The sequence below is a fragment of the Perissodus microlepis genome, chromosome 14 (genome assembly GCF_051167445.1).
Source record: "Perissodus microlepis isolate ML-2025 ecotype Zambia chromosome 14, ASM5116744v1, whole genome shotgun sequence".
NCBI classification, from domain to species: domain Eukaryota; kingdom Metazoa; phylum Chordata; class Actinopteri; order Cichliformes; family Cichlidae; genus Perissodus; species Perissodus microlepis.
The window spans coordinates 1,653,859-1,678,093 of NC_140474.1; the positions used below are offsets into that span (position 1 = coordinate 1,653,859).

The window sequence follows — 24,235 nt, forward strand, 5'->3', positions numbered from 1 at the left end:
TCACAGCTGGGAGGGGTCTGTTTGTTTCAGCCAATCACAAACAAATGCTGCTGACTCAGGACTTTTGCACAGTACTGTAGTTCATCCCATGTTTCCATCAGACACTGAAAACAAGTTCTGTGTGCTGCTCAGACCTGCAGCTGCTGCCAGTGAACGCACCTTTAATAGGGGCAGCTCGGGCTGCGTTCACTGACCGATGAGCCACACGCAGCTCTGATCCTGAGTGGGTCAGACGGGTAGATTTATCGCTTAAAAACCTCAAATTGAGTTCCTTAATTGAAATGAAAAACAGGAAGTTTTTCATTTGTTATTTAAATGGTCTGGGTAATATCTGTTAGCATTAAGGCTGTGAACCCTGACAGGTCAGAAGGACAAAACAGTGAAAAACTGGAAGCCCTCCTTTCCCCCCACATTCTTATCCACTGGGCCGCATGTTTGAGCGCCCTGCGCAGAATTACAACTGGATTGTTTTTCCACTGTTTTCTCCTCTGCTGCAGTTTTTCCTCAGGAGCTGCTGCTCCGTCAGCACATTTAACTTCTTTGTTCAGACACAGGAAGCAGAGACTCCTTTAATCATAATTACACGTGTATTTTCAATAATTACAATCATAAAAAACCACAAAGACGTTTTAGGGCACTCATACATTTGTCTCCCCAGGCAGACGCAGACTCTACCTGTTCACAGGTGAGAAACATCTACCCAGTACCTGAAGCTTTTCAAAATAAAAGGCCTCCAGTCTGAATAAACGCTGCTTACAAGCCCCCAGCTACGGCGGTTAAACGTCCCACTGTCCTCTAAAACCTCAAATGCCTCTCAGTCCTGTGCCTTCTTCCTCTTCTTCGTTGTCTCTTTGTCTTCTGTCGTTTTCCTCTTCTGCCTCTCCTCCACCCGCTCCATAGCGTCCCACACATCATCACCTTCGTCTTCCTCCTCCTTTACCTCAGACTCCGCCTTCCCTGCAGTTGCCCCTCCCTCCTGCAGGTCTTGGCTGGCGAGCAGGAGGCAGTTGAGACGGGACTTGAGGTAGACTTTGTGCTGCAGTTTGCGGTCCTCCAGGCTGTGGATGCGCAGGAAGCGGTCCAGGCCGCAGGACGCCACCAACGGCTGGGAGGCGTGGCACTGAAGCCCCCTCACGCCGCCCGCCAGCCCCTTGACACAGCCACGCACCAGGCCCTTCCTCAGGTCCAGCAGGGCGATGTGACCCTGGGTGTTGCCCACCGCCACCGCTGTGCCGTCAGGCGTCAGAGAGATAGCGGTGAGCGGGTACTCGCCGTACTCCGCCTCCAGGACAGGACGCCTCTGAGGAGACGAGGGGTCGAACACGTGCACCTGAGAGAGAGTTTCAACATAACTTTATTAAAAAAAAAACAAAAAAACAAAGCAGGTCATCAATTGACAGATTTAAACTTTTTTTTCTGCTGCTTAATTATTATTATTTTATTTGTTTTTACACCTAAAAGCATTTTTTCCACTGATCAGGAATCAACAGAGGATACTGAAGACCTCAAAGAGAAATCAATATCATTGTTTCTTTTTAGAAACACTTTAGAAATTATCCACAACTTTAACTTTAGTTGTGTTGTTTTTGTCTTAATAATTTTATGGAATATCCCTTTAAACTTGTAAACCTGGAGGAAATTGTAAAGATTTTAAAGATCATAAATGTATGAGAGAAGAGAAAGTAAACCTTAAATCAAACACCTTCTGAATGGAGAGAAAACCGATGAGGAATCGGTCGAAACCAAACTGACGATGGCTTTGATAATAAAATCATCCATAATTCTAGCCTTAGTTTGTTTTACTCAGAGAGTTTGTTGTTGTCCTTTAATATTGCTCAAATGTTAGCCGACTTAGAGAAAAAAATCTAATACATGTAGAGAGCTGAGGATTTACACGAGCTTTAATTTTGTCATAGACTTAAGAAAACTTAAAATGAAACACTTTTTGAACGGAGTCTGGTCGGACTTTTGAGCCAATTCTGAACCAGAAGAACGTTTACAGATCACACAAACCAGATGTTTGTGATAAGCTTGACCTTTAACCCGGGCCAAAGTAAACTTTAAATGGGTCTTCTTTAAAAACACGGTTTGTCCTGCTGAGGGTGAGTCACAGCTACACACCTGGTGGTAACCCGTGCAGGTGACCACTTTGTCGGAGTCCGGGATGAAGGCCATGTCCCGGACCCAGTAGGGCCGCCGGAGGTCCAGCCAGTCGTCCCGGAGGTTCTTGGCGCTGAACGCGGGCTGCTCGGGCCTCTGGAGGTCCCAGATCTTCAGGCCGTTCTCCTTCCCTCCGGTGGCCACCTTGTTTGGGTTCGCCGGGCTCTGCCGCATCCTGCACACGTTCTTCCCGGCGTCCACCTGTGTCACGGGCTCATCGCCGCCCTCTTGCCTCCACACGCGCAGCGCGCCGCTCTCCGCGCAGGTGACCAGTGCGTCGCCGCCCAGCGCCGCTAGCCCGGAGAAGCAGCCCTCCGCCGGGTCCCCGCAGCGCCGGCTCTCGGTGAACGCGCCCTTCTCCACGCTGAACGTCTTCACGGTGGCGTCCACGCAGCCCACCAGCAGCTCGCTCTCCGCCGCGTCCCCCCAGCACAGCGCGCGGACCTCCTGGTCTCGGCTCAGGTGGCTCGTGTTGCAGAAGTTGAAGGCCTGTTTCCGGGACAGGCTGACCCCCTTCAGGATCCCGGTCTCCGAGCCGAGCCACACGGAGCACAACCGGCTCCGGTCCCCCATCACACCGGACTCACACACACCAAACCAGCCGAAAAAAACAGGACAGCTCCGGGTCCGCGTGGATCCTCTGTAGATTGTGGCGCGTGTCTAAGTCGTCACACTACAGCTGGAGTTTTTTAACAGTGTCACGCGGTTCAAAGCTAAGAAAAACTTTCGGCAGTACAATTAAAATCAAAACAGTATAAATAAAAATACTTACACGACCAATGTTCTGGTATTGTTTTTTCTAGAATCATTTGTCATACTAATAAAGTTTATTTTTTCCAAAAAGACAGTTTACGTCATTAGGAAGCGACCGATCCCTTTGCGCATGCTCATATGATGCAGGTAGTCACCATTTTGGCTGTGTGGGCTAGCAGAGGCTAGCTGTGGGTGTAATCTTCCTCAGACCGTCGTTACTTCGTTCAGGTTTATTTCTTCCAGCGGACAGAGGGGAGTTTCCGCCCTCAAGCCCAAACTCAAAGCTTTCTTCGTCGGGGAAATGGACGGAGAGGAGGATGATCTAATGTCCGGGAACCGCTCCGGTAACGCTTCTGCTTTGTTTCCTATTTAAACGACTAACAGGACAGTACTCACCAACTGTAGTAGCTACGTACTAACTGAATCCGAGCACCATGAGCGCGTCCTCGATAAACATGATGCAGAGGTGGGTTGTGATCACGCGGAGGGATCGTTGTTTGTGTTTCGGGGTTAGCGACAGCATCGGCGCCAGTGTCCAGCAAACATGTCCCGGTTTAGCTTCACGACCGGCTGGCAAACATCTCCTGAGCTCTCCGTCACATTTACCTCCAAAAGACTGAAACACGCGGTGATATTTCAACGTTATATCCGTGGAGGAAACCAGCGGAGCCATCCAACACGAACCCGGCAGAAAGCGGCCTTCCACCGAGTCAAGCTAAACCATCAGTGTTTGTTGGCCTGATTACATAACAAACGTTTCATAATCAATATAACCGGTTAGACATGATACACCAGTGAGAGCCGAATCAATACGAAAGCCTTAAAGATGAAGTCTGCTCATGTAGGTGGACTTTATGATGTTTTTGTCACGTGGTTAGCCATGAACCTAAAATTAGTCACTTTTAAAGTGAAGTTTGGCGAGCAGCTGCAGAGGATCCAGGGGTTTGTTTTTGAGCTGTTTACAGACCAGCTGATGACATCGTGTGATCATTACGGAGACTTTTTAACACTAGAAACTTTTCCTAAGCTGTAGCCTGTTTGATCGTTAATGTACAGAACGGTGGATATTCTGATGTGACTGTAGTGTAATCTTCTACATCTCACTGCTGCTGTCATATGTTCTATCCAGTCCTAATAAGCCATGATCCTTGAAAAGCACGATTATTTTTTTGAAAGGCAGTTTATCGAAGGGAATGCAGAGAAAGCTGTTGTGTAGTTTTTATTCAGCTTTACTTTGGCAGCTTGGTAAAGTTACTGCATACTTTTTGCAGCTCCTGTAAATGCTTTTAAAAAGCACTGAATTTAACATGAATGTTCCGGATGTGTTCTTGTAGATGATGGAGGCGGCACGCCGGTTCAGGATGAACACCCAGCATCAGATGGCGAGGAGATGAGGAGCGCCGGGCGCCGGTCTGAGGTCAGAATTCATCTCATTGAGTCTGCAGATAATTCATTGACATCATCAGTTTTCAAACGTTTATTCTGAGCTGTTTCGTGTCGTCTTTGCATTTTAAGTAGTGCCTGAAATTCATACTTCAAATCAGGCGGATTTACACGGACATGGACAGCTGATCTTCCATGTTTGGACCCGTGTGGGATGCAGGAGGTTTTAGAGCACCTCGTTGGTGACCTGAAGGAAGGTTGTTGTATCCATCCTTGAATCATCTTCTGCTTGTTCAGAGTCCGGTTGCTCTATATATGATATTATGAGAGTGTTGTTTTTCCCAGCATGTCAGTGATTGATCAGTACAGGAGCTGAAAGAGTCACAGGTTAGAGAGACAGATGTTGCAACAGCTGGAAAACATGAGGTCGACACATGGATTGGTGCTGCAGCTGCAGTGATGTGGACGCTGTACCGGTACATCGTGGTGAAGAGAGAGCTGAGAGTAAAAGTGGAGCTCTTGATTTGCTGGTCCCTCTTTACATCGACCAGCTGCGTTCCCACCTTGGTGTTCCCTGGACAAGCTGGAGGAGGTGGGGGGCTCAGAGTCAGAGAGGCTGGTGTGGACATGTGTAGAGGAGGGAGGGGGGATATACTGGACAGGGGATGATGAAGATGGAGCTGCCAGGCAGGAAGAGAAGAAGAAGAAGAGCTCAGAGAAGATTGATGGATGCAGTGAAGGAGGACAAGCAGAGGGTTGGTGTGATGGAGGAGATGGAGGCAGAATATCTGATGGCCTGTAAAGGAAGCTGAAGGAGGAGACAGCGAACACACACAGACTCTGAGCTTTACTGCTGTGATCAATGCTGGTACATAAAGACAAAAGGAATCAGTGACTGAAGTTCATATTCACTTCATTCAAGTCAAAGTTTATTAGATCGGAGCTTATTTTCTTTATTCACCGCAAAATCATACAGAACGATTCATCGCCATGAAGAGCGGCTGACAGAAACCTGTCAGTGTTTGTTACGTTTGCTGGAACAATGGCGGCTCCGGTCTGTTCGGACTGTAAATATGACAAACGCTGTACGGAGTCGCTTCTCCTTCAGTAATCGCTGCTCATTAAACGTCTTTAGATGAAGTCGTGACTAACACCGTCTGCAGACCGCCGTGATCGGGCTGATAAACTTTCTTTCTTTTTGTCAGGACGAGGGCAGCAACGACGAGGACGACGCCATGGTGACAGGTGGCGGGGCCAGCGGCTCTGACAACGAGGACTGCCGCAGGGCCGACAGCGACTCGGAGGGCGAGGGCCCCGGGGGCCGTGATGACAAAAGTGACTCTGAGGCAGAGGCGCCGAGGCCCGCCGACAGCGACGATGAGGATGACTCATCTTCAGTGAAACGCAGGATGAGCGCGTCCGAGGAGGAGTCGCCGCCGCCAGAGAAACGCAGGACGAGTGGCTCAGATAACGAGGCCTCATCGCCGCTCAAACGCGGAGCATCTGACAACGAGGAGGGGGCGTCGCCGCCTCCCAAGCGGAGAGGGAGCAGCTCGGATGTGGAGGAGCGGCCCAAAGCGGCGGCAGAAAGCGATTCTGACAACGAGGATGCTAAAGCCGCGGCGTCCCCAGAGCGCCGCTCCAACGCCGACAGTGACTCTGACACAGAGACGCCTGCCAGACGCAAGGCGGCGCAGATAGACTCGGATGAGGAGGAGAAACGGGAGGAGGAAGGAGGAGGGGAGAAGTGGAAGGGGGTCATGCAGTCAGACAGCGAGGAGGAGGAAGAGGAAGGGCGGAGGAAGGCTGCAGCAGGAAGTGATGGAGAGCAGCAGGAGGAAGAGGAGAGGCAGCAGAGAGGTGACAGCGACGAGGACGACGAGAAGCCAGGTACGCGCGTGGCGGTAAGCCACGCCCCCAGGCAGACTTCAGTTGAACCGTTTTCTGACAGGAAGTGATGTCGTTACTCCAGAAACACTGGACTTCCTGATCTGATCAGTTTGATTCAAATTAACATGAAGATAAACGAGCAGCTCTGGGTTCAGTGACCGAGTGACGTTAATGAGCGATCGAACTAATGACTGTTTCTATGGTTACAACGCTGTTACATTGTGGACGCGTTACTATTGTCAACACTTGAGCTGTTTTCAGTTTACCAGGGGGCGGGGCAAAACAATCACATGACCAATTTAAGATGACACAGCAACAAGTGTTGACTTTAAAATATATATCAGTTTTTAAATTGTGTTGATCGGCTGTGAAAAACACGAGTTATGATTAAAAATGTTTTTTCTGAATAAAATCGTGAAGTTTAGAAGAAACATAAAAACTGTGTTTCTAAGGAAAGAGCTCGAAAGCACCAAGAAAAAGAAAAAACACCCCTTTCCTATTGGTGGAAAAATGTACCATGTCGACCAATCAAGAAATGATATGACAACATGGTATTTGGTTGTTTAGGAAGAAGGCGGAGTTTTAGGAGTGACGGCGGTGAGAGATTTGTGACGTTTAGCGTGTTTGGAGTGTGTAGTTAGTGTGTAGTTTTGTTGTGTGTCAGAACAATGAGGTGACTGCTGAATGTCACAGTTTTGCCAAAAAAAGACAGATTACATTGTAAACACTGGAGTGAAACAGCTGCAGGTATCAGGTGGCGTTCTCCTTCATCGTGCAGTGGACACAAACACAAATCATTTGTGACATCTTATTAGATTTTTCTGTAAATAGTTAGAAATGAAAACACCTTGGCTGCATTTTTAGGTAAATAGCTGCAAATAACTTTGTTGTTTGCAAAACGTGCAAAGGTTTTAAAAATTTACAATTTATATTTCAAGTTATGAAAATGATCCGTTAACCATGTTTATGGTGGTTACAGGTTGTGAGGTTGAACAGGATGAAACGAGGCGAGATGCTTTTAAAGTCGGCGCTCTGAGAGGGTTAAACTTTTTTTGTTTATTTTTGTTTTGTTTTGTTTTTTTTAATAATGCAATAGTTACTTTTCCTAGTAATTAGTTACTTTGATAATATAGTAACTCAGTTACTTTTTTCAAGAAGTAACTATAAGTAATTACTTTTTCAAAGTAACTTTCCCAACACTGTCCGGGTTTGCGAGGTAAACGTCGCCGCTGTCGTGAAGCAAGTCTGTGGTAAGGTGTACCCGTCCAGCAGGGCCGCAGTGAACACATACGTGACACACACTGAAGTGACATCACGCCTGCTTCACCGAATAAAGAACATGTGATCACTTTTAGTAATGGTAAACACGTTCTCTCACAGACTTTCCTTTGGCGAGCTGCTCGTTGTGTTCGTGGTCAGACGGAGACGGAGTCACCCGCCACGTTCGCCGGTTCTGTTAATATTTCAGTTACGTTTTAGATGCTGTGTGAGTAACCAGTGAGCTTTGTGTTTGCAGTGAAGAGGAAGAAGGCCATCCTGTCCGACAGCGAGGACGAGGACGAGGAGAAGGCGGAGAAACCAGGTAACGCAGACCTGACGGTTGGAGCAGGATCTTTGTTTGGATTCTCTGCTGTAAGTAAAAGTTGATGCTGCGAGGTAAAGCAGCGCTGTTGTGTGACGTTTGTTGCTCTCGACGGTCTCCTCAGTGGCGAAGAGGAACCGGGCGGTGTCGGACGACGAGAACTCGGACAGTGACACCGACTTCGGGGGTCCCGATAAAAGTTTGGCGGCCAAACTGAGAGAGCTCGGCTCAGACAGCGAGAGCGAGGAGGACGACCGAGCGAAGGCGGCGGGGAACAAGGATGAGAAAGCGCTGTTTGGCAGCGACAGCGACTCCGGAGAAGACCAGGAGGAGTGAGTGCTGACGTCGAAACACCTCACAGAAAACTCAACCCCCCCCCTACAGGACAGCCTGAGGGATGCAGCTACCACCTCTGCAAGAAGACACACATGCAGAGTTTTAATTTCAAAATAAAGAGTTTAATTCTGTGGCTGCCAGGAGCTGATGTGCCTGTTCTGTTGCAGGAAGATGATCGCAGACATCTTTGGCGAGTCTGGAGATGAGGAGGAGTTCACGGTAAGCCTCGATGTCGCGTCTCTGCTCAAAGACAAAAGCGAGATCAGCCGCGAGCAGTTCCCGTTTCACAAACTGTCGTCCTGCAGGGTTTCAACCAGGAGGACCTGGAGGGCGACGGCAAGGCGAAGCAGAAGGTGCAGGTGGAGGAGGAGGAGTCAGACTCTGACGAGGGCGTCGACCGCAGCGGCCAAGAGTGAGTCTGCTGATCAGCAACACGATTTTAAACAAGCGTTGTTGTTTCTGCTATTAAGTGTGTGTGTGTGTGTGTGTGTGTGTGTGTGTGTGTAGCACCAGCATGATGTCAGACTTCGACATCATGCTCGCCCGGAGGAAAGCCATGAACAGCAAGAAGAGGCGGCACCGTGATGGAGGCACGTTCATCAGCGACGCCGACGACGTGGTCAACGCCATGATCACCAAGATGAACGAGGCTGCGGAGGTGCGCACGCTGCTCTCGCCCCATCAAAATAAAAGCCTCACAAAACTCTGAGCTGTGATCCTCACCGACTCTGTGTGCATTTGTTTTTATTTGCAGGAAGATCGAGCTCTGAACAGCCAGAAGAAACCAGCGCTGAAGAAGCTCATGCTGCTGCCGCAGGTCGTCATGCACCTGAAGAAGTAAGAGCTCCGTGTTAGCTTATAGTTGAAGGCTTACGTGCTGAGACCAGCGCCTCTCTGGGCACCAAAGAAAAGCAGGTCCTTCTCCTCCGTGACTGCATTGAAGACTCTTATCGTTTGTCCCTCAGGCAGGACTTGAAGGAGACGTTCATCGACAGCGGCGTGATGTCGGCCATTAAAGAGTGGATCAGCCCTCTTCCTGACAAATCTCTGCCCGCTCTCAGGATCAGAGAGGAGCTGCTCAGGATACTGCAGGAGGTGAGCGCTGAACGCGGTGCGTCGTTCTTCAGCTGCGTCTCTAAGACTCAGTCGTTCATGGTGTGTTTCGTTCTGCAGCTGCCCAGCGTGAGTCAGGAGACGCTGAAGCACAGCGGCATCGGGCGGGCCGTCATGTTCCTGTACAAACATCCCAAAGAGTCTCGAGCCAACAAAGACCTCGCTCTCAAACTCATCAGTAAGGCCAAGCTCCTTTTCTGTAGTTTCTCTGTCTGACCGTGGAGGCCGCGGTTTCTGAACTCTTTCTCATCTCCAGACGAGTGGTCGCGGCCGATCTTCGGTCTGACGTCGAACTATAAGGGGATGACGAGAGAGGAGCGGCAGCAGAGAGATCTGGATCAGCAGATGCCTCAGAGACGGCGCCTAAGGTAACTATGATCGCAACGTCCGACCTCCTCTGATTCCATCGTCACCCAGACGACACTAACATTCTTGTTTCTGCATCATATCTGAGGCGATTTAAGTTTTATTTACATTATTCATAAAATTACTCATATATTTGACTTTATTAGAATCACTGTCAGCCGTCGTTAGGTTTCAGACCTTTTCCACAGCGAGTCATCCAAACCATGCAGTAGCTACAATACTGACCGACCCCCCTGGGCTGATGTCTGCTCTGTTTTCAGCGTCCTCTTCCTGTCATGTGATGATGTTTGTCTCTCACCTGAGAACAGTTTAACCCTCATTCTCCATCTTCTGCTTGTGTCAGAGTGTGTCAGGTGTTTTGTACAGTGCGTTTGCTATATCTGTGAGCCGCATTCCCACCACTGTTCACTCTAAAGTCACTCAGCACGGCTTTACCTGAAACTAGGGCTGCCACGATTACGTCGACTATCAAAATCGTCGACGACTGATTTAATAGTCGACGCGTCGTTTGAAGCTTTGTAAGATCCCAAAAGACGCAGGAATAAGTAGTAGGATTTAAGAGTGTAATAACGGACTGAAACAGAAGATGGCAGCACTGCATGTACAAGGATGCCAGCTGCCGTTAAACCCCGAAGAAGAAGAAGCTGTGTCCCAGAATTCATAGCGCAGCCCAGCTCAGTTTCCAACAATGGCGGCAGCTAGTTAGTTTTAATATTACTCTTATTATTCTTTCTGGGTCACAAAATAAACGTTTAACATATTTTCAGGCGAGAATGTAGCTGTGTAAACCTCAAATATCTGCTCAGTTTATCAAGACACCACATATTTGCAAAAGCGCTCCGACGTTTTCGGAGACGTCTGTTACCCACTAGCTCGATAGTTAGCCGGGGGCAAGGCTAACTAGAGCCGTGAGAACACCGGACTCCCGGCAAATCGTCTTCAAACCCACCGCCGTCTTTCGCTACTCAGGTTAAACATATAGAAGTCACTTAGATAACTTAAAAATGTTAGTGTTTGGCTTTTTTTAGTATTTTATTTGTTCCTGTAAGCTAATGATAGTTATATAAGAGCAGATGCTGCTGGTGCAATAAGCTGTACGTCCAATGGATGATGATCTGATTAGTCAACTAATCGCAAAAATAATCGGTGACTAGTCGACTATCAAAATAATCGTTTGTGGCAGCCCTACCTGAAACCCATTTGAAAGCTTCGCCTTTCTCGATCTTCTCTTTGAATATTGTGAAATGATTTCTAAAGGTCGTACTTAGCGTGAGGCGTGGTTTTTCCTCTTTCACTCCTCTTCCTCCGTCTCATCCCCAGTCAGCCTCAGAAGGTGGAGAGGGCAGAGGAACCTGATGTCTTTTCTCCACCAACCAGGTTCAGTCCTGACGTTGCATGGTTGCACTGAGTGACCAGGTTTACCTTCTTTAACGCGTCTCTGCAGGTTTTACATCCCTCTGTCTAAAGCTTAGTAACTCCTCAGATACCCACAGCAGCACCAAAGTGACCAGAATGAATCCCTGAGACTTAAATGACTTCATGAGTGCAGCTGCACGATTTAAAGGTGACCTGTTCTGCTCATTTCCAGCTCCTTTTTCATTCTTGGACTCTATTAGAGTCCGTTTGCATAATTTGCAGTATAAAATAAGCCTCCTCTAAGTATCGTCTGATTGGCTGCTCCTCACAAACAGGTGGGTGGAGCTTGTGAGATGAAGCAGAATTGGCCGGTTTGAATACTTTGCATTTATTTCAGAGTGATTCAACTAAAGAAAATGACTGAAGCTGAGATTTTATATTTGATTCAAACCCTTCTTGTAACTCTGTTTTTACCACCTCCACTCTGAGCTCATCTAGCTATCAAAATAAGTCAGCTTAGAAACGCTAACATTAGCTTGGGCGTGTTTCAGGCGGACTGGATGCCACCCGGTGGTTGAAACTGGTACTGCACCAGAGTGGAGGACTGCCTTATTTCAGCTTCGGTCCATATCTGCGACACAAACTAATACAGTCACAGCTGCTGATAGTTTTAATATCCACTGTAGACATTAGGGGGCGCTGCTGCACAGAGGGGTTAAACAGAGCAGAGACTGGAGGCTGTTTCTCTAACGGCAGTGTTAGCCGTGTGTGTTTTACTGCCCTAACGATGTGGAGCTCGGGCACGGCTGAATTTGTTCCGTGCGGGAAGTTTTGGCGCCGACTAACCCGTTCGGAGTGACGTGCTGCTAACAGCATGGAGGCTCAGCCGGTGAAGAACATCACTCAGAAACCTGCGAGGCGCCTCAGTGCGGCGGAGCTACTTCACACTCGAAATTGAATTCGTGTCTTCTTCTTCTGTTTGTAGTTCTGGAGGTCAGACGCCTCGCAGAGACCTGGAGAAGCAGCTGACCGGAGAGGAGAAGTAAGTTCTCAGACATCTGGGGTCAGGGGGCGGGATTTGTGTCATAACTTCCTCCTCTATCGTCTGGAATTTTGTGCCGTGTTTAAATTCCACCCTCAATAACCTGAACGCCTGCTCCCAACAGAGCTCTGCGGCCCGGAGACCCCGGGTTCTGCGCCCGGGCTCGAGTCCCGATGCCCTCGAACAAAGACTACGTGGTTCGGCCCAAATGGAACGTGGAGGGGGACTCCAGCAGGGTGAGTGGTCACACGGGCCGATAGCGTGTGCTTCGGGGCGTGGCTACACTTCAACTAAACAGCAGAGCGCCCCCTTTAGGCACAGTCCTATGAAATATCCAGAGTTTAACATTTGATTTCAGTTTTTTTGTAATTGAGTCAAATTATTTACTCACGATTTACAAAATGAATAACAAATACAAAATTCCAAAAATTTTAAACCTCTCTAAGAGCAAACGCATTTTTCAAGAAAAAACAATATGAATAACAATAAAGAACTTTTATATAAACAGTCAGTTTTCTGAAGTTTGAATAAAGTTGAAACAAACACTTCCACACTTTTGTGCTGGAACAGACATCAGGTTATTTTCTGCTTCTATTTGATTGTAAAGCTCTGAACAAGGAGTTTACCTGCTGTCAGGTTAGGAGCTGAGCTGTGATTGGTCCTCTGTAGAGCGGCTGTAAGAAGGCCATCAGCCTGCTGGAGAAGCACAAACGGCGTTTCGCCGAGCAGAGAAAATTGTGGCGTCCGCAGGGAGCTGTGAAGATCAGCATAGAGGGAAACAGAATGCCCCTGTAGCTCCCCTGCTCCCCTGCAGGGGGCAGTAAGTCTGTCTGCATGGTGTGAAGAGCCTGACTCACCTGCAGTGTGCAGACGTACAGTGGAGGCAAAGTTATCCAACCCCCAGAGTTCACTGAACACAGCGAAGAGCACACGATCGATCACACTTCAGTCATTCAGACCTCTGACTTCCATCATAACGTCAGACCAATCACTGATAAACCTTCTGATCGTGTTATAACCAACGGCCAAAACCTTAACTTTAACAAACTAATGTACTCAGAGGTCATGTGACCTCATACGCAGTGCCCGGGGTTGAATCATTTTCCTTCCTGCTGTATGAACACATGAACATCTCTGCTGCAGCCGTCGAGCACCTCTGACCCTAATAAACACCAAACTCATGCACTAGAGAGAGATAATCACTAAGAGACTGGAAGTAACGTTCCACAGGTGAGAAGGTGTGCAGTGTGTGGGACAGTGTACCTGTATGAACATTTGCATGGCTTCATTAAATAAAATACATTTACTGTAGAAATGAGTCAGCTGACACGGAAGAAGAAATGTTTTCACTTTGATATGGAATCAGCCACACGTCCATCAGCAGCCATCAGCAGGCTTCCAGAAGCTGTCCAATCAGAAGCAAATAGATGTTCAAGGAGGAGGGGAGTTAAAGCAGCTTGTTTCACACAGAGCGAGGGGGCAGAATGAGACAAATAAAGCTTATTTTGAACTGTAAATGGTCTTTAGGAACAGTCTCTCCCCATCTGATGGCTCTGAACGAGGTGTTTGTGAAACATCTTCCTGCATGAGCAGTGAAGTGTGCGAAACAAACCAGTTCTCTTTGTGTTGTTACCTCAGTGTGTGGTTACAAGATGTAAATCCTGTAACTTCCTGTTCTGTGTGTCTGTCTGCCTCCAGGGTCCGGTGAGGAAGAGTTTGTCCCGTGTTGATAAACAGATGCGTAGATTTGCTGACATCCGGCGCCTGACGAAGACGGGTCACGCTGTTAAAATCAGCGTGGAAGGCAATCGAATGCCGCTCTGATTAATTTTTTTCTGCTCTAAACTCAGTAGGATTTATCGTTTTTACGTTTTTATTGTTTTGTTTCTGAACAAACCCGCAGCTTTGCCCTCCTCAGGTCCAGCTCTGCCTTACTGAAAAAAGGGGCTGTTGTCAGACCGTGTTGGCTTCAGTCCAAATGTGTTATCTGCTGTAAACTTGTCTGTCCTCTGAACAAAACGCATGAAATACTCCAAAATGATCCAAAAATAACATTTCCTAATGCTAACAGTTTAATTATTTGCTTTATTGTTCAACTTGTGTTAGCAGTTAGCTTGATTAGCTTGACCTGAAAATCGGCGATAGTCGCAGTGTTAACAAATACTGGCATCACATGGTATTTTCTTTTCTTTTCTCTGTTTTTTTGTTTATTATTGGCAGCATTTTTATCTCAAAGTCTAAAATGTTAGCGAGTGTTTGTATTTCTTTAAGATGAAGCTGTTATTTATGATGATGTTGTATCAAAAGCTGAGTCATGTTAGCAGTCATCTACATTTGCTATGCTACGGAGCTAATAAAATCTGTAAAAATAGCTTACTGTTTTAGCTTTACCTCGGCTCGGAGTGAGTTGGCTGTAAAGCTAGCATAACAAAAATTATGATGTTATTGTTAGCAATCTACATTAGCTTTGTCTTGAAAAAAAAATGTGCAGCAATAGCTTATATTAGCTAGCTATGTTAGCCTTATGTCAAAACTATTAAGGTCTGTAAGCCTTCTAAGCCAACATTCATGTTTATCTATATGTTAACAGTGAATATTGAACTATGGCCACATATTATTATCAGCCCTGTCACTTTACTTTCTTGTGTTCTTTTAAGTAGAACATCGTTGTTCACCTTTAAATTGGTGGTGATGCACGGTTCATTGGGCGGAGTTAGTGATCACATGTTTTAAAGTAAACCATAATAGTTTCTAGCTATCAATAATGCAGACATCAGTAATTTAAGCTAATGCTATAGACCTTAATAGTTTTAAGGAATGGTTAACATGGATAACTGTGACGGCTTCAAAGTGAAACTAACATCAAAGCCATTTTAGCTTTGTTAACTGGCTGTTTTGGTAGCTAGCATTGGGCTATATCAGAAAAAACAAATTAATTAAACAAATGCTATCATATTAGCTAATGTTAGCTTCACCTTAAAGGTGACAGCTATTTTTAGCCGTCAGCAAATTACACTGTTATTATCTTAGCTGGTTTGGAGGTGAAGCTAATTTTATTTATATTTATCTCTTAGCCCAGTTTTGGAAGTTAGCATGATAACACTGACCTTTAGGTAAAGCTAATTTAACAAAGGCACTGATTTTTGCAGGTAGCATTGCAGATAAAATGTTGATTTTAAGCATTTAAGCATTTTTGGCTCACATTAGCATAATGTCATCTGATTTAACCGGCTGTGTTCTTAACAATAGCTAACGTTAGCTGTGAGCTACCATTGTCCTAAACATCTGTATTCTTATGTAAGCTTCAAGCCATTTGCCTACATTTAAAGACTAAATTGCTCTGTGGTATTAGCTTGTATTAGTAGTTAGCTTGTTTTCTTTCTTTCTTTCTTTTTTATATATATATATTTTGTAAACTGCCATACTGACAGAGTTGCTGGGTTAAAGATGAACGTGTTGTGTAGTCAGGGGATCATTTTGGAGTTTCTTGTCCAGAGTACATTCAAGTTCTCTGGTTTGGATTTGAGGGTGAAGTCTCGTCTGCGCTCTCCGTCTCTGAATGTGAAGGTGTTTGTATTTTGCTGATAGTCTGGTCCATTATCTCCCTTCTCTGCTCCCATAGCAGCTGTACAGAAGTCCTCGGTGGATGAGTTCACACAGGAAATGCCGGGACTCTGATTGATCCGGATCATCCGTGGACTGTGTGAACCAGCCGTTCTGTGTGCACTGTTCTGGATCACATGATCTTTTCTTAATAAAGACTCAACAAAAACTCACCTGGCTGTACGCATGTTTATTTCTGGGAGCATGGGGAGGGACTTACTGGTGGAGCCTCTAGTGGACATTAGTGGAACTGTAGCTTTTAGCACATGATCTAAAATCCTCAAGGGGTTGAAAAAGAGAAGAAATCAGTCACACTCAGAACTTCATTGTCATTTTCTTTTTATTAAGCACAGTTAAACTCGGGCAGGAAGAAGCACATCAGAACAGAATCAGTGAGCAGGACGGTTTCCACTGCAGCGCCACTCGGACGCTTAAACCTGTTTTTGGACTGTTATTTAATTTTTTTCTCATTTCAAGTTTACAAACTTTAGATGTGTTACAGTCATAGATGGTATAAAACATAGACGTAGTTTCCTGGTGAGGAAAATAAAGCTAATCCAGGAGAGTTAAATCTGCATTCTATCAAAAAGCCACCAGGTGGCAACTGCTGCAGTTGCAAAAAGACTTCCAGTGCTGTAGAAGCTTGACCTCTGTAAACACTTTGCTGCTGATGGACTCAGTCACTCATCTTGGGTCATATTGAACAGGAAGTCTGCTTTGCGACTAAGGTGTTGATGAAAATGCTAATCTCATGACTTTGAGATGACGTAACAGGAGCTTTGTCCACGGTCGCAGTAGAAATGTGCCATTGCTGTGGAAACAGTCCTGCGGCACAACTCTGAGACAAACGTGCGAGGACGAAACTCGATTGGTGTTGGACGATTGCGAGGGCAGTCGAGGCAACAACGCCTCCAGTCAGGGTCCCAACAGCTGGAGGAGCCGGCGATGGTGCATTCAGGTGACACTCGGAAAACTGCAGCATTATTGTTCCCTAACGCTAATCCTAATGAGGTTAAAATGTTCAAACTCTAACCTTTAATTTTTTTAAATTATATATTAAATGCAAAGAATCAAAAAGATGGAAAAATTTATAAATGAAAAAACTCAAAACATCCAAATTATTCTTATTATACTCAAAGTTGCTCGATTCTGATGATTTGATCTTTCTGAGATCAGGCTCTGATTTTATCCAAATACAAATTTTGAAGTTGTAACATATTTATTTCTTAATACATCTGAAATCAAAGTTTCTCATTGGTGGAAACTAATAAGTATATTTAATCTCACACGTCAGGATATTTGTTGGTGCTGCTAATTCGAGATTTGCTCACATTACAGATTTCACCTTGATTAAATTCAGTATTTTAAAAAAGAAAAGTTTTATTTACCTGTAAGTTTTACAGGTAAATAAAATGCTTGTTAAAACGAGTTGCCATGGAAGCAAATCGCAGGTGTCGTTGAAATCACTTCCTCTCTATGTGTGCCGACTTTACGGAGCTGCATTTGAACGCACCATCATTGAACAGTCATGCTTTGTGTTGGGCTGTCCAGGTGAAGTGAGGGTGTCAGGTGGGCGTGTCCAGGCGAAGTGAGGGTGTCAGGTGGGCGTGGTTCAGCAGGTAATTGGCGGTTTCATGCATCTGTAGAGATAAATGACCATTTTAGTGTTTTTTACTGATGCTTTTATGAAAATGAGTCACATGCAGTTCTGCACCTGTCCAGTGAGAGTGCTGTGGAGAGAGGGTGGGCTTTCAGGTGGAGGGGGTGTGGCCTACCCTCTGCCGTTTGGCAGACGACCCATCCCGATTCTGTCAATGGGCGGTGGATTGAGTCGTCGCCGTGGCGACTCCACCACCTTACTGCAGACAGAAGAACATGGAGGCGTTAGACTCATCCCTGCATCTCAGGTGTTCTCAGGTATTCTCACAGGTGACTACCTCTGCTTGTCTGACCCTTGCTGCTTCGTTTCCATGGAGCTGATGGACAGGCGGTCCAGCGGGACGTTGTTGATGGGAAAGCTCCTCTTCCTCTTTGGCTCCATGACATCATTTTCCATCCTCATCAGGTGATCCGATTGGAGCAGTTTTGCCGTCAGCTCCTCCCCCACCTTCACACCTACAGGGCGGGACTGAGGGGCTGCATGAAACCTCAAAACGGGCTGGTCTACCTGCTGGATCAGATAAAGGCGTAACAAGTTTATCTACTGAAAATGAGGCGAGTATGAGAGGATGTGTGAAATTACCTGGGATAAGGCTTAGAGCTGAAGGTTTTGTACATGATATCCAAGGAAAGGAGTTTGAGTCTGATCCAGTGCTTCCTGTCCAGTTTTAAGGACTTCCTGTCCTTTAACACGTGAACACGTATGCCTCCTGATTACTGGGAACTTTGGTCTGCTGATAAAAACGTAAATCAAGGGGATGCTGTGAAAAGCCTCCGACGCCGCCTCCATCTTTATTTTCAATGAGGGAGTCTCCGTATGGAAAACACTGAACTGTGTTTTTGTACGTTACGCCTCCACACTGAAGCCTGTCTCTCACGCCACGGCCCTGGCAGCGAGCGGTGTCTCACTTCCTGTCCGCCTGCTGCCTCAGATGACTCCGACAGATCTCGTGTCATCCAGACTAAACAGAAAAACGCTTCGGCTTTCCCTCCCCGCCGCCTCATGCCATCTGATATCAGCACCGAGCCCTCGAGGGAGGAGCTGCTTGTTTTGGCCCTCGTGATGGTGTGACGGGATCCTGCCTAATAAAAGTACTTATAAAGTTTACCTGAAGTACATGATGTAAAAGGTCTTCCTCACAGGTTACATTAAAGCGCACAGAATGGAAGTATTTGAAAGAAAGTAAATGTCCTTTTCCCACTGGTGAAACACGAACGTCTGGTCCTCACAAAGATAGAAAGACATGCACGCGTGTGAGTGTATCAGTGCGAACTATGAACTGTGATGACGTTTATGCATTATGGGGACATCAGAGCACTGTGAGGACTTTTTGTACAGGGCTGTTTGAAAATGGGTTTTAGGAGTCAAATGAGTCCTCGGAGAGCTGGAAGGGTGTGTGTGTGTGTGTGTGTGTGTGTGTGTGTGTACACTGACCCGAGCAGGTTGCGGTTGGACTCTGAGGCCGTCGACGCTGCAGCGGAGCAGAGTGAAGGACAGGAGGCCGGGGAGCAGCAAACAGAAGCAGAACTGCATCTGAAACGATCAGTCAGGTAAACGTAATGCTTCTCTGAACTGGTGTAAAGGAACTCAAAAACACAGAGTAATTACATTACTATCTAACTTACAGTTTTACCTTTTCTCTTCTGCATAAGCATGTAATGAGTGGCTAAGCAACTTATGGCAGCTCCTGATAAACATGGTATTTACGATAAGTTTCAGTCCGGTTTTCGTCGATTTCACTCCACGGAGACAGCTCTTCTTAGGGTCTCAAGCGATATCTTGATGAATAATGATGCAGGAAAATGCTCTGTTCTACTCATGTTGAACAGAGCCTTTATTGTTTTTAATATATCTTCTCCCCCTCCAGCATATAATGGGCTCTTTTGAGGACATTTCTTATCACTGTTATGCTGATGATATTCAGTTGTACGTTTCTTTTATGCCCCAGGATTTATCTAAGCTTCAGCGTCTGAATGATTGCTTAGATTTGATCAAACGTTGGATGGCTGCAAATTTCCTCCAACTCCACGAGGGGAAAACCGAAGTCCTCGTATGCGCCCCTGATAGGTTTCTATCGCAGATAGTGAAAGCCCTTGGTCCTCTCTCACTCTATGTTAAATCCTCTATCAGGAATTTGACTGGAGTCTCACATTGGATGGGCATGTGAAATCTCTGGTTCGGTCTTGTTTTTATCATTTAAGAAATGTGGCTAAGCTAAGCCCGATGTTATCTCGCTCTGAACTGGAGATTGCTATACGTGCATTTATTTCGTCACACTTGGATTATTGTAATTCGCTGTTTATGTGTCTAAGCAAAGGTTCTCTGGATCGTCTGCAGGTTGTGCAAAACGCTGCAGCGAGGCTTTTGACAAAATCCTGCAAGTACTCACATGTGACACCGTTGTTATCTCAGTTACACTGGCTTCCTGTTAAATTTAGAGTCAATTTTAAGATCCTGGTCTTGACCTACAGAGCTGTGCACGGACTGGCACCAGCCTACATCTTTGATCTGCTACAGCCCGATGTCCCCAGCAGGTCTTTGAGGTCATCTGATCAGGGCTTACTTGCTATAAAAAATACTAAGAGGAGGACTGAGGGTGACAGAGCTTTTGCCACTGTGGCCCCGAGACTGTGGACTCTCCCCCCCAAACATTAAGAACTGTGGACTCAGTAGCTGTTTTTAAAAAACAACTCAAAACTCACCTTTTTAAAACTGCTTTTGGTAAATTTTTTGCCTGTTTTATTTTCTCTTTTTAAATCTTTTTATGACTTGTAATCTTATGTGCAGCACTTTGTGATTCTGTCTTGAAAGGTGCTATATAAATAAAAATGTATTTATTTATTTAAAACCAGCTCAGCTGCAGCGTTAACGTGATCGAAACATTCTCCTCCACTTATGGGAGTTGTAGTACTTTCATTACCTTTTATCTTTGTATATAATCACTGAGATCTGCATTTGAACGTGAGTGATGTCATGTGCACATGTCCATCTTTTGTTTACAGAGTGTGGTTTTTCACAAAGACGTTAATGACGGCTCTGTGACATCAGCAGAAAGAGCTCAGTCTGACAGTTTCAGGCCCCCCAAACCGGGTCTGACCTCTCATAGGAATCGAAGTTTCCTCACAACAATGGTTTTAAATACACACACGAGGAGGGGGGCACTTTTAGCTCGGCTGATGGCTGTAAGTGTATTGTCCAGCAACATCGGCTAATTTTAGCATTTTCCATCCCTGCAAATAAACGCCTTTTTGACCGTCACATGCACACTCACTGACACTCCTGCACACACACACACACAGACACACACACACAGTGTCCCCTGCAAGCAGACACGCAGAAACAAACACTTGTTGTCGTGTTGCGTCACTCACATACATTCCTGACGATGCACAAAGGTTTGTGCACGCTCCTCTCACACCTGCTGCTGATGCTGAGGAGCTGCAGCTCTCTCATTCATGCACGTGTGAGGACAAACACACACTCACACTGCAAATCCTTCCATTCACAAAAATCTTCTTGCAGCCCAGCAGCAGACTGAACATCAGCATCAAATTTTTTAGACTTCCTCTGAGAAGAGGGTTCTCGTTCATCTCCAGGTCTTATTTTCAGTGCTAAACGCTGCTCGTGTGAAGATTTAAAGACATATTTAATTCATGTTCACCTGTCCAAGTCTCTGTTTTCTTAGCCAGAAATCATAAATGAGATCATGCACACACAAGGTTTTCAGTTTCACAGAAAGTTGGCAGAAAGAATCAAAGATGACAAAAAGAAGCAGCAAACAACTCACACACAGAAAACTGCGAGCAGAAAACTTCGACTCTGAAAGGAATTTAAATTTAAATAGAAAATGTTGGGAAGTGGCATTAATTTGCACCTGTGCACACCTGTGTCTCTCTCTCACACACACACACATGCATGTTTGTACCTTCAGTGTGGAGCTGATCTCTGCTGCGTTGCCTCGCTCTGTTTCTGTGTCTTCTTCTGGCTTCACACATCAAGTTTTATTGCAGCTGCCTGGGAATCTCCTATCCAATCAGCAGCCTCTGCTCCAGTGGCATCACTTCCTGTTCTTCTTTTCCACCATCATGTGTGTAAGATGTCATCATCAGGTCCATTACCTGTTAATGAAAGCTCCTGGGAGCAATCACGCCTCCCTCCGTCCTCCCCGCTCTCAGTTTCCTCCTGAAGGTCAGTTTTTAAAATAAACACATTCAGACTCGTCTCTGTTCTCCAACTGCACCATCCGTGTGCTCCGATCGCACTCCACACGAGACATCAGATCTCTCCCAGAGAAACATTAAGTGTCTGCAACCTGAGTGGGTCTGCAGGTTCACCGAGGCAGACTTTGGAAGTGCAAGAAACAGAAAGCAAACACGAGAATGGGCCGCCAATGAAACTGTGCATAAAGTTCACCACTGCTGCAAAACAACGGCAAAAAGAGACAAAACTCCCACCAAGACACACAAAGCGAAGTCAAAAATGTAGCAAAGCAACAACAAAATGAGCACAAAGATGCAAACAAAGAGAAAATGACAACAAACGTCAAAGACATGAATAGTTACTAAATAACAATAAAAAGTAACAACAGAGACGCAAAAATAAGAAAAAAAGATACAAATAGTTTTGAAACCAAACAATTTGTAGTTCTTTTGCATCACAAATAACAACAAAGAAACACAAAGTGATACAAAAAACAACAAAACCCAAACTTCTGTCAGACTCTTTGATGAGTAACAGAAACAAGCTGCTGCCACACCGACTGATGCAGTTATGTTTACAGTATTAATAATAAAGAGAAGCCATCTTGGACAGGAAGTGGCTGCAGAAGTAGAACCAATCACATTCCTCTGCTGGCGTGCAGTTTCGTGACAGGAGTATCGTGTCAAAGTTAGGATGAGGTCATATGGCGACATGTTTTTCTGTCCTGCCGTGAACTCGAAGTTGATCCCCATCTTCTTTGTGTTTCTGTTGCTATGGCGACAGGGCTCTCTCCCACTTATCCTCTCGGGGTCGTACGACCTCCGTTCCACCCGTCCGTCCGTTCGGGATGGAGAATTTGGTCATTGAGAAAACACACCTGGGTTAATAACGGTAATGACACTGCAGCTAATATGATAATAATAAGCCCACCATCCCCCAACCAATCACCCTTTAATTAGTCCACGGCCTTCTCTGCTCGAGGTGATGTCATCTTAGCACTCATTTTTTTCTTCCTGTTGCCCTTTCAGCAGCACACACAAGTCTAAATACAGGAGCCTATAAGTCTGCAGTGCTGTGAATAACTGAGCCCGCAGAACCTGCTTAAGCACCAATAACCTGAAATAAAAGTACAGTGTGGCTCTATGTGTCTGTTGCATTATTGTTGAGGACTTCTGGTCCACTCGTCTTCACAACATTGCTTCGGTTCATTGACGTGTGCAGCATTTATCCATGCACAGCTCTCTGAGCTCTGCAGCACTTTTCTTTTTCAGCCGTTCTGTTGGAGATCTGTTGCTGTGCTTGGATCATTGTCCTGTTCATGGTCAGAGCTGTGGGACAGACAGGCTCACACTGGTATACAGAGGAGTTCATGGTCCACTCAGGGACTGTGAGGTGCCTGAAATGTTGGTTTTGTGCTTTATGGATTTACAAAAGAGCCATATTTGTTCGCTCTATCTCTAACCATGCCGTCATGAACTTTAACCTTTAACATGCTAACTGAGACCTGTATAGTACGAGATGGAGCTTTTGGGTTTGATAGGGTGACTTTGCTGAGACCACTGGTGGGAAGATTGTGGAATTATGTTATCACACCTAAATCCACCCGAGGTGGTTTTAATTCCTATGGAAGCAGTGAAGGTGTTCTTAGTTTTTCACAGGACTGCACAGAGTCCTATCTTCTGTGGCGGTTCTGTGAAGTCCAATACCAAACTGGATCTGAACGAGCAGACGCTGTAACCAATTTTATTTTCTTTAAATTATTGAATGAAAATCAAATAGTCACAAAATTGTGTTATGAGCCAGTTAAAACAAAAGTTAACTACCATTTTCTAGCAATGACGTTATGGTTAGCCAAGCTAGCCGACTAACCTTAATGTTCTCTGAAATAGTTTCCGTCTAAGCCTGTGAGAGATTTAGTTTCTGTCCTCATGTGCAGTTTGTGTTGGAGTCTGCGTTGTGCTGGGAAAACAGCGTCTGGTGTTTGGTGGTGTTATGGCCCTTTAACACAGGCAGTAGCATACGCTGTGCTAACTGCTAGCTTCATTGTTTGTGTGATTTTTTATCGCCCACTAATAAGACACAACCCCTGTCTAAACTACACACTTTGCCTACCTAAATACAACAAGCTACTTTACTGTCTAAACAAACCTGGCATGCTCAAGTTTGTCTAAACATGTTTGCTACATGCCTGAAAAGGCCTTTAGCATCCAACTCTATTTCTACGCTAAAGTTAGCTAGCATTTCTTGGCGTGTTACAAGTGTGACTCCATCACAGTGGATCTGTGTCGCAGTTATTTTACTGATTTTGTGGTGTGATGTCCGAGTGCTGGTTATTTGATTACTTCCTTGAATGCTCATATAACTTATTGTCGGTTGAGCTGCTGTTCTTGTACGTTACGTGGAAACAGTTAGGCGCTGTCAGCTGATTCACTTGGCTGAACGGGAATCAGGAGCGGTTAAACTAACAGGAACATTTAAAGGTGAGAAATAAGTGACGCTTCAGGTGAGTCATTGTTTGCCCTTTTTGGACCAGAGTCATCAGTAACGTCACCCTGGCAACAGAGACAACACAGTTACCTGCAGCAAGGGTCAGGGAGCGGGCTTGTGGAGCCAACATGGCTGACGAAACGCTTCGGCAAAGCAGCATCGTGCCAAGAATTCAGTTGTCACAAATGTAATTAAAAAGGTTATTAGCAAATCAGGTCAGCTGATGTATTCAAAGCCTGACTCGCGATGGTGACGCTGCATCAAAGCTTTAACCCTCAGAAGCTGCAGGATATTAAACTTGACG

At 45.7% G+C, this 24,235-nt stretch overlaps 3 protein-coding genes across 4 annotated transcripts; 1 reads left to right on the forward strand and 2 right to left on the reverse strand.

Moving 5' to 3' along the window:
* Positions 1-568: 568 nt before the first annotated feature.
* wdr74 (WD repeat domain 74) lies at positions 569-3,049 on the reverse strand. The gene is made up of 2 exons (XM_084950210.1): positions 2,122-3,049; positions 569-1,330 (listed from the first exon to the last, which is right to left on the reverse strand). Exons 1-2 carry the CDS (start codon positions 2,731-2,733, stop codon positions 815-817), a joined length of 1,128 nt encoding a protein of 375 aa, XP_084806336.1. The 5' UTR covers positions 2,734-3,049; the 3' UTR covers positions 569-814.
* An 18-nt stretch (positions 3,050-3,067) lies between these two features.
* iws1 (interacts with SUPT6H, CTD assembly factor 1) lies at positions 3,068-15,757 on the forward strand. Of its 2 annotated transcripts, XM_084950208.1 has the most exons (15): positions 3,068-3,257; positions 4,248-4,330; positions 5,502-6,186; positions 7,703-7,768; positions 7,893-8,100; positions 8,272-8,323; positions 8,410-8,516; positions 8,612-8,762; positions 8,859-8,941; positions 9,070-9,199; positions 9,278-9,395; positions 9,474-9,585; positions 11,925-11,981; positions 12,106-12,217; positions 13,680-15,757. In XM_084950208.1, exons 1-15 carry the CDS (start codon positions 3,215-3,217, stop codon positions 13,803-13,805), a joined length of 2,133 nt encoding a protein of 710 aa, XP_084806334.1. In that variant the 5' UTR covers positions 3,068-3,214; the 3' UTR covers positions 13,806-15,757. The 2 variants fall into 2 exon arrangements, with proteins under 2 accessions (XP_084806334.1, XP_084806335.1); XM_084950209.1 differs by lacking the exon at positions 4,248-4,330.
* A 149-nt stretch (positions 15,758-15,906) lies between these two features.
* On the reverse strand, positions 15,907-21,263 carry ostn (osteocrin). Its single transcript, XM_084950211.1, has 5 exons — positions 21,170-21,263; positions 18,679-18,777; positions 17,522-17,754; positions 17,299-17,443; positions 15,907-17,224 (listed from the first exon to the last, which is right to left on the reverse strand). Exons 2-4 carry the CDS (start codon positions 18,775-18,777, stop codon positions 17,356-17,358), a joined length of 420 nt encoding a protein of 139 aa, XP_084806337.1. The 5' UTR covers positions 21,170-21,263; the 3' UTR covers positions 15,907-17,224; positions 17,299-17,355.
* Positions 21,264-24,235: the final 2,972 nt, after the last annotated feature.